Source organism: Pogona vitticeps, chromosome 1 (genome assembly GCF_051106095.1).
Source record: "Pogona vitticeps strain Pit_001003342236 chromosome 1, PviZW2.1, whole genome shotgun sequence".
NCBI classification, from domain to species: Eukaryota; Metazoa; Chordata; class Lepidosauria; order Squamata; family Agamidae; genus Pogona; species Pogona vitticeps.
The window spans coordinates 255,804,294-255,812,970 of NC_135783.1; the positions used below are offsets into that span (position 1 = coordinate 255,804,294).

Genomic DNA, 8,677 nt, shown 5'->3' on the forward strand with positions numbered 1-8,677 from the left:
TTGGATTTTGATCACTGAAAGTAATAGGAACTGACAACCCAATAAGTGTGCTTAGGCTCAGAGTGCCCGTCACTTACCTTAGTCTTGGCTTTATTCATTCAGAAATATTTCTAAAGAATCTCCTGTAGGTTTAGTGTCTATACCTAACTGCTTTCTGGCATTTTTACTCATGGCAGGTTGTCTAAAGCTATTCAGTTGCCCTCCAGGGAAAAGTTGTGTTCTAGCTGTGCACTGCAAGATTCCAACCACCAGATGTGGCATTCTTGACCCCAAGTTTTTCATATGCTTAGGCAGGGCAGTGCTCCTATCCTGATGCTCTTCCTCTTCTGCTCATCGTCTTCATCTTCCACACACACCCATGCACGTGGCTCTGGACCGCTCATCATGTTCTTCTTGTTTGAAACCCCATTGTTCATTTGTTTGTTGTTCTCTTCTCTCTCTCTCTCTCCTCTCTCTCTCTCTCGCTTTCTTTGTTTTCTTTTCCTTTTTGTCTCCTCTGTTTTGTATACCCAGGCAGCCCATTGAGTAACTTCTTTGACGTAATTAAACAACTTTTTTCAGACGAGAAGAACGGGCAGGTGAGCCATCCCCCCGGCACGCCAACCAAGCATAGCGCAAACAGCAAGCGGAGCGATTCCGATGCTAATGACTATGGGTCTAGAGGAGACACTAAGTACCCCGCTGGCAAAGAGAAGGCAAAGATGGTCTCGTCACTCGGCCTACAAGACCAACCTTAAATAAATGAATTTCTTTTTTTAAAAAAAAGAAAGAAAGAACAGATTAAATAACTAAACAGAAAAAGTCAGGAAAACCAAATGAATGAGTATTCTTTAGCAAGCTAACCTCTAAAATAGACAGATGTATATACATTGCTGCAACAATACAAAACTGTCTATAGACAACTTTTGTATGAAGGAATGACTGTATATATATACATATATAGATATAGATAAAACACACACATACACATATATATTTATATGATATAATATTTATCTCTGAAGCAACACAAAAGCAACGAGAAAAGAAAAAAAAGGTAGCACAGATGACAAATCCCATTTGGCAAATCTTGGGTCCCCCTTTTTTTCCCTCCTCCCGGTTTGTTTCTTTTCTCTTCCTCTCACTTTTGACCTCTCCTCCCCCCCGCCCCGCCCATTGCCATTTTTGTTCTTGTTCTCTCTGAGTTTCTGACCACCACCGCTTGTTTCCACTCTGCTACCAGGAATTATCCCGAAAAGTTAACATGCCAACCCAACAGCTTCACCTTCTGTGCTCTGCGAACACTTGTTCACGGAAGGCTGCTGATGTAAGACTCTACTCGGACTGGTTCTGTTTGGGGACACCCAGCCTCCCCCTCTCTCACTGCAGGAAATGGGTCTCCTCCTGTCCACTGGCCCTCAGCTCACGCTTTTCTTTTGGTGCTCTGCGCTGAAGAACTGCTCAGATACAACCTTTCAGAGTTGGAACATACTGGAGAAGCATCTTAGCTCTTCCCCTCGGGCAAACCCAGACCACCGTGGCTGGGGGTTGGGGCGGGTGGGGAGATGGGATATCATGACATATTCAGGCTGTTCTCTCATTCAAAACTGGGATGTTTTACAAGAGGAAATTTGTCCTCCTGGTTCTTTCTCCCCCTTGCCCTGCTCCCTTTTTTCCTCCTTGCCCTGTTACCCTTTTTCAAATTGTGTTTGTGTTTTTATTATCTTAAACCACCTCCACCCTTTTTTTTAAACCTCCTGGAGGGGCAGGACATAAGCTAAGAGAAAACCCCAAAAATGGAAGTCAGACAAATAAGAACACTGAAACTTAGGGAAAGGGCAGCTTTCGGCAGTGAGGAGGAGGGAGGAGAATCCACCTGTCTGAGGACAATCTCTTCTACTGCCAAGTGCTGTTGCCATTATCACCATCATCGCTGCTGCTGCTGCTGCTGTTCCTCCTTCTCAACTCCGTCTCTCCCTCAGTTCCTTCCTTCCATCCTGGGAGTTCCTTCTACCAGCTGAAATCTCTGCTGCATCGTGCATTTGGATGCAACTATTGTGTCGTTAGTGCTGCATCGATATATCAGTATTCTTTATTTGCTGGTTTTATTTATTTATTTATTTATTTATTTATTTATTTATTTATTTATTTATTTATTTATTTATTTATTTATTTATTTATCTGGTGTGTGGGTGGGTGTGCGTGCACGTGTGTGTGTGTGTGTGTTTTATTGCAAAAGAAGAACATGAAACGAGTAATTTCTCCCCTCCTGTCTGTGTGTGTATGTGTGTGTGCGTGCGTATGCGTGCGTGAGTGCGTATGTGTGTGTGCGTGCACACGCGCATGCATGTACAACCACTGGTCCTTGATTCATCTGAGCAAGATATGGAGGAGATAGCACTATGGGCGACCTAAACACAAAGCTACTGTAAAGTTTTAAAAGTATTGCAAGATATTTTTCTAAGCTTTTTTTTTTTTTTCAAGAAGGGTGGGTGGGTGGAATTTTCTTGTGTGTGTTTAAGTTATGATTAGGTTTTGGTTTTTATTTATAATGCATATATATATAAATATATATATTTAAAAATTTAAGCTGTTAGATATATCTTCTGCTTTCATTACTGTGTAGAGGTGACACTGATTCTTTTTTATTTTGGAGAGGGGGGGAAAGAATGATGACAAAAACCACTTAACATTCCTCTCACCAACATTTCAATTTTTTCCATGTATGTCTCTTTTTTTCCTCTCTCTCTCTTTTTGTCCAAGTGTATCCAGATCTGGCCCACATTCAAAAATACCTAAACCATAATCATATGTGTCAAAGACAAAAAAAAAACAGCAGGAGAAATTCTACTTTACCAATATGTTTTAAAATGTAGATTTAGTATAAGTGTTAAATTCTCTTATTACCTTCAATTGCTGTTTGTTGGGTTCCTATGAGTGTATGTTATACTGCAAGATTTTTAATGATAATATTAGATTTCTACTTCAGTCTTATTTCCTTTTTTGTTTTTTGTTCTGTTTTGGTTGTTTGTTTCTTTTATGTCTTCGTTCTTTATGTATTTCTGTATCTGTTTATTTATTTGCCCCTTCTTGCACCTGTTTTTCTTGTACATAGGTTTGGAAAAAAAAGATATTTTTTTTTGAAGAGACACAAAAGTGGGAGGGTGTTTTGTTCGTTCATTTTTTTTTTCTTAATCGGAAGCTTTTCTCTTGTATTGCTGTGTGCATGTCAGACACTGAGAGGCTGATGGCTAGGGATGGAGGGAGGGGAAGAGACAAGAGGTTTGGGGGCAGTTTTAATTGCATGATATTGCTGTAAATTAGTCTCTTTTGCTTTGGTTGTCTTTTCTGCCTCCACCTTCTCCTTCCCTCTCCCCCAAGGCTCCCTTCCACCACCCTCAGCCTTTTCCCCTCTTTTCTCTTCCCTTGTGTATAGATTTTGATGCTTCTGTTACATTGTACCTCTACAAAAGGCTGGGATTTCAATACAGAATAATACTAATAATACTAAGACTAATAATAATAATAATACAGCAAAACCCATATGGTACAAGCAGGAAGGGAATTACTTACACAAGACATAAGAATAAATGAAAGCAATACCTCTTGTTATCCTTCCTATTTTGTACTTTGAAGACACAAATACACACGCACACACGCGCACACATGCAGACACAAACTGACATTATTTAACAGTTCAAATGGACAAAGAAGAACCTTCTGATGTATCCCTTGTTAAATAACTGTGAGCAACTTTAGTTCAAAAACAATAAATTCATTCAGAAAATAAACTGGCTCTCCTGGTCTTTTGTTTCTGTCTGAGACTGGCTTGGCAGAATCTCCTTCATCATAAAAAAAAAAGGCTTAGGTGAGTACTGTTTCAAAACTTTATTAAGCCCAGTTATTACTTTTTTTTAACATTAGAGCAGAATGCTCTTATATAAATCCTGAACAAGTGATGTGCAAGTGCTGAGCTGTAGACCTAGCTGGGTAGCATGAGAGGCATTGCTCACTAGAAATGTTTACCAGGGATGGGGACGTGAGTCGTCAGACTCACTGTCAAGTTGGTCTCAAGTAGACCTGGTGACTTGACTCAGATTTGATTTAAGGACAGACTTGAGATTTCTAGAGTAACAGAACTAGTTGGGAAGTGGCCTCACTTCATCAATGCAGATGTTATATTTTGATTCCTTGCATGCTGGAATTAGGCATCCAGTTGTAGAATTTGCAGTAGAAGAACTATCCAGAACCTACAGTATGATCTCATGAGTTTTCCAATCTCACAAATAGTGAGAAGAACTATTTCCTTAAAAATAACAAGTTAAAGATAGGCATAGAGAGAAATATTTGTTCATGGGATTGTTTACCTTTTTTAAAAAGCTACCTTCTAGAACTGTAATTCCCAATCTGTGGTACACGTACCTCTAGGGATATGAACCAAGATATTTAGGGAGACATGGAAAAAAATTGAATAAAGGTGGGAAAGGCACACAAGTAACCATGCGGCTTTCCACTTGTGGAAACTCATTGGTTGTTGAATAGCGCAAAGTAAATCACAGGCAAATTTATTAGTTTGTCTCCCACCGGGGCCCATTGAGTGGCAGATGGCCTTGTTTTTTGCCTGCCCCTTTGCCTTGGCCAGTTTCCTGCCAGGAACGAATACTGAGGCAGGGCCTGGCTCAGAGCTGCTGAAGGGAGGAGGGAAAGGAGTGTTTCGGCTGAGTGCCACAGACTTAATTCTCAACCTTCCTGGCTTTGTAAGGCCTGAAAGAGGGCAGGTGAAAAGGTGAGGTGTGGGAGTTAATAAGAGGCATTTATGGGGGCCCTGGTGGAGGAAGGCCTGGAAGTCAATCCCTGCCCTCAATGCTTCCCCTTGTTAGGATTCAAATATAAGAGCCCTCTGGTGCGGTGGTTAAACTGCACTACTGCAGTCAAGCCTCTGCTTATAACCTCAGTTCAATCCCAATGGATTCAGGTAGCCAGCTCAATATTGACTCTGTCTTCCATACTTCCAAGGTCAATAAAATGAGTACTCAACTTGCTGGGGGTTGGGTGGGGACAAAGTGTTGTTTGCATACTTACGTTGTAAACTGCCCAGAGAGTGCTTTAGATTTATTTATTTGTTTGATTTTTATCCAGCCCATCTAGACCAAGGGTCTACTCAGGGCTCTATGAAGTGGTATATAACTCAAAACAACAAGAAGCAATCTATTACTCATGTTTTCCCGTTCTTTTAAACCTTCTTCAGTTATCTTTATCAGTAAGATCATAAAAAAATTATCTTAGGCAAAATCTTCATTTTATGTACCACTATTTTATTAAACCATAAAAGTCAAATTTTCCTAAAATCATTTAACTTGTTTTTAATGTCTTGCTTCAGTTTTTAAAAATTCTCCTTTCAATATTTCAAAATTTATTGGAACATTAACACCTAAATAGTTAAAGAGACTTTCAAATATTGATATCAAAATCTTTTCTCATTATTTCTTTTCATCTTTACTAATGTATAATTGAACTACATAAACTCTGATTTATGTCAATTTATCTGTAGCCTCATCTGTACTCTACCCATGACATTTAATGGGTTTTCGGTTGTTAATGAAGCATCATCAGCAAATAAACTAATTTTACATCGATCTTTAATGCCAGAAATTAATTTATCCTATCTAATAAAATTTGCTAGCAATTCTGTAACTAAAGCAAATGCCATCTTTTTCTGTCTATAAGATGCTACTTTTCCCTAAAATCATTACACTAAAAATTGAGGGGCATCTTTTACACAGAAACAAAATGGCACATGTCTTGCCTCTGTAAACAGGCTTCTTTTCCTACATACAGGAGACTTGGCTTCCTCCAGTCACAAGCCTTATGGAACTGATGTCCTGAACAAACCAATTAGAACACACCTCCTTGGAGGTGAAGCCTGTAGGCTCAAGATTCAACGGAGACTCAAAATGTCCAGTGTTCTGAGCCCTGAGGCTGAATCCTCAAAGATATGTTTTCTTAATTTTTGGGTTAGAGAGTGTGTGTGTGTGTGTGTGTGTGTGTGTGTGTGTGTGAGAGAGAGAGAGAGAGAGAGAGAGAGAGAGAGAGAGAGAGATAAATGGGTGTGTGTTATAAATGGAAAAATACTGTACAGTAATACCTGGGAAAGGGGACATCCTTGTCTAGTACTGTGGCCTAAGGCTATCCTATTATTCCATCATTTGTTAATACTGCTGGAGTATTCTCTGGATATAATTGATTTATCATACCTTCACATTCTTCCTCCAAACCTTTTATTTTTATTATCATTTTTAATATTGGCTATTCCATGTGATCAAATGCCTTAAAAATATCAAGTGAAATTATTCCTGCTTTTTCCTTTTGTTTTCTTATTGCATTTATTATGTGTAAAACTCTTCTAGTCAAATTTGCCTTTACTCTTCCTATCCTAAAACCACTCTAATCTTCTTTGACATATTTAGTAATAAAGTTGTTCATTCTCTGTGCTAATGTTGCTGCAAATATCTTAGTGTCTTGATTTATTAATGAAATAGGCATATCAGTTCCAGGGTCAGTTGCATCCATATTTATTTTTGGAATTAATATAGTCAGTAAATATTTCCAAGTTAATGGAATCTTTTCACCTTCCATTATTTTATTTAAAAGAAACTTTAATTTGTATACCATCATGTTCCTGAAAATGTTATAATACCCCAGTCCCAAGCCATCCACTCCTTGAGTCTTTTCTGCTTTTAATTTATTATTTCCTCTGTTTCCTCTTCTCTAACTTGCTGCAGTTAGTTATGATTCTTCAATGATGAAATAAGGGCAAAATATTATGAATGACAATGTTAATACTAAAATATTCACAGAGACCCACTAGCTTTGCCTAGGATGACTAAATGCAACAGGACTTTTATCTCCTTAAATATTTGTGTAGATGAAGAAAGAATTTTTGGCAAACTATAAAGTGGGCCTCTCTGCATTCCTTCTTCCAAGAAACAAATAAAGGTAATGAGCATTCTACACTCTTTGGCCCTTCATTACCTCTAGCAGATGAAAATGGAATGTGTGACTTGTGCCTAAACAAGTAGGTAGCAGCACTTCAGGGCAGTCAAACCAGGTAAGGTGTTGCGAGACCTTGTGCACAGGCTGATTCCACTTTGTAGAGCAATACATGTGTGGGGAACCTATGGAATTTTTCCTCTTGTTGTGTTAGACAAACTGCATCATGTTTTTATTTATTTCAAATAACACAACATATTTTTTTAAAAAATTCTGATAGGTGTGTGTGTTTTATTTTTATTATTATTTTACTGCTGCCTATTCACTGGGACAAAGAGCCCTTTCTAAAGTCTAGTTTCATGCACGCCAAATCCCTCATGTGATGAAAATCATAATGGCAGTACATTTGCTATTCATATTTATTCTCCAGCCAAAGTCACATGTATCGAGGATGGTACAGATAGTTGAGGGTACATCTGCACGACTCATAGCAGGTTGATTCCATATTAACTATTATGCCTCTGTCTTCTGGAATGCTGGGGTTTGTAGTTTGGTGAGGGGTTCAAGCTCTTGTGCTCAGGCAAAATCCAAAGAAACAATACAATACCAAAAAAGGACAAAAACATGTGGCACCTTCAAGACTAACCATTATATTTTAATACATAAGCTTTCGTGGACACATCCACTTTGTCAGACATTAAGAGCCAGAATGAAATGTAGATAAAATACCTGTTTCATCCACAAAAGCTTACATTAAAATATAATGGTTAGTCTTTATGGTGCCACACATGTTTGTCTTTTTGTGCGTGTGGTTTTGTTTCTTTGGATTTTGCCCTAATATGCTCTCACAGACTAAACCTCTTTTAAAACTACAACTTGTGCTCAGGGTTCCTGCACATTTAAGAGTTGATTAGTAGTAATAACAATTGCATGCTGTCAAGTGAATTTTGAGTTATGGCAACCCTTTCCAAGGTTTTCTAGACAGAGAATACTCAGAATTGGTTTACAATTCCCTTCTTCTGGGGGCATCCTGGGGCTGTGCAGCTTGCCCAAGGCTACACAGGCTGGGTCTCTCTCCCAGGAGGCATTGTGGGGAATCAAACTCTCAACCTGTGGTTCTGCAGCCAGATACCTAAACCACTGAACTCTCTAGTCAGCTAAGAGCTGCTTAGGATCGACAGGGATTACATGTCAGCAGATACAGCTTTTAATGCAAACTACATCTGCTGCCATTTCTCCCTCCACAGAACTATCTGGGCTCCTAACAAATGCAGAAAGCTAGAGTATTCTGATCATATAAGAAATAAAAAGTTGAGATTATTACAATTGATTCTGCAGATTAAGATAAATGGGAAAGGAAGTGCCGGGAAGTAAAGAATTATGTAGCTCAAGAATCTTGGAGGCTGGTTTGGTTGCAAACACAACGTGGTTGCTTATAACAGCCATTCACAACAGGGGCCACATCAAGGGGGTGACAGACTGGATATAATTCTTCATACACCACCGTATAAGTCTTGTTGCATGTCATACAAAATCCTGATTTGGCTTTTATTACTTTCATATTGTGTTTATGGCCATGGCCAAAAAAAGGGTTGAGAATGGCTGGTTTAGAGCTACCACATCCAAAGTTGGAATAGCCACAGTGATGTTCAGCCTCTGATAGAAGAGGAATAAAAAGAAGCATTTCCTTGTTTTCCCAGTTGCCAGC

General features: G+C 38.9%; 1 protein-coding gene across 20 annotated transcripts in view; it reads left to right on the forward strand.

Annotated features, from left to right (window-relative positions):
* Window positions 1-3,770, forward strand: part of BRSK2 (BR serine/threonine kinase 2) — a 536,847-nt gene extending 533,077 nt beyond the window's left edge. For 12 of the 20 annotated variants that reach the window (XM_020788805.3, XM_072985647.2, XM_020788810.3 and 9 more), the window contains one exon: window positions 514-3,770. In XM_020788805.3, the coding sequence (XP_020644464.3) occupies window positions 514-737 (224 nt within the window). In that variant the 3' untranslated portion in view covers window positions 738-3,770. The remainder of the gene's footprint in view (window positions 1-513) is intronic. The other 8 variants (XM_020788806.3, XM_020788807.3, XM_078383680.1 and 5 more) reach the window with 2 other exon arrangements.
* The last annotated feature ends 4,907 nt before the right edge of the window (window positions 3,771-8,677 follow it).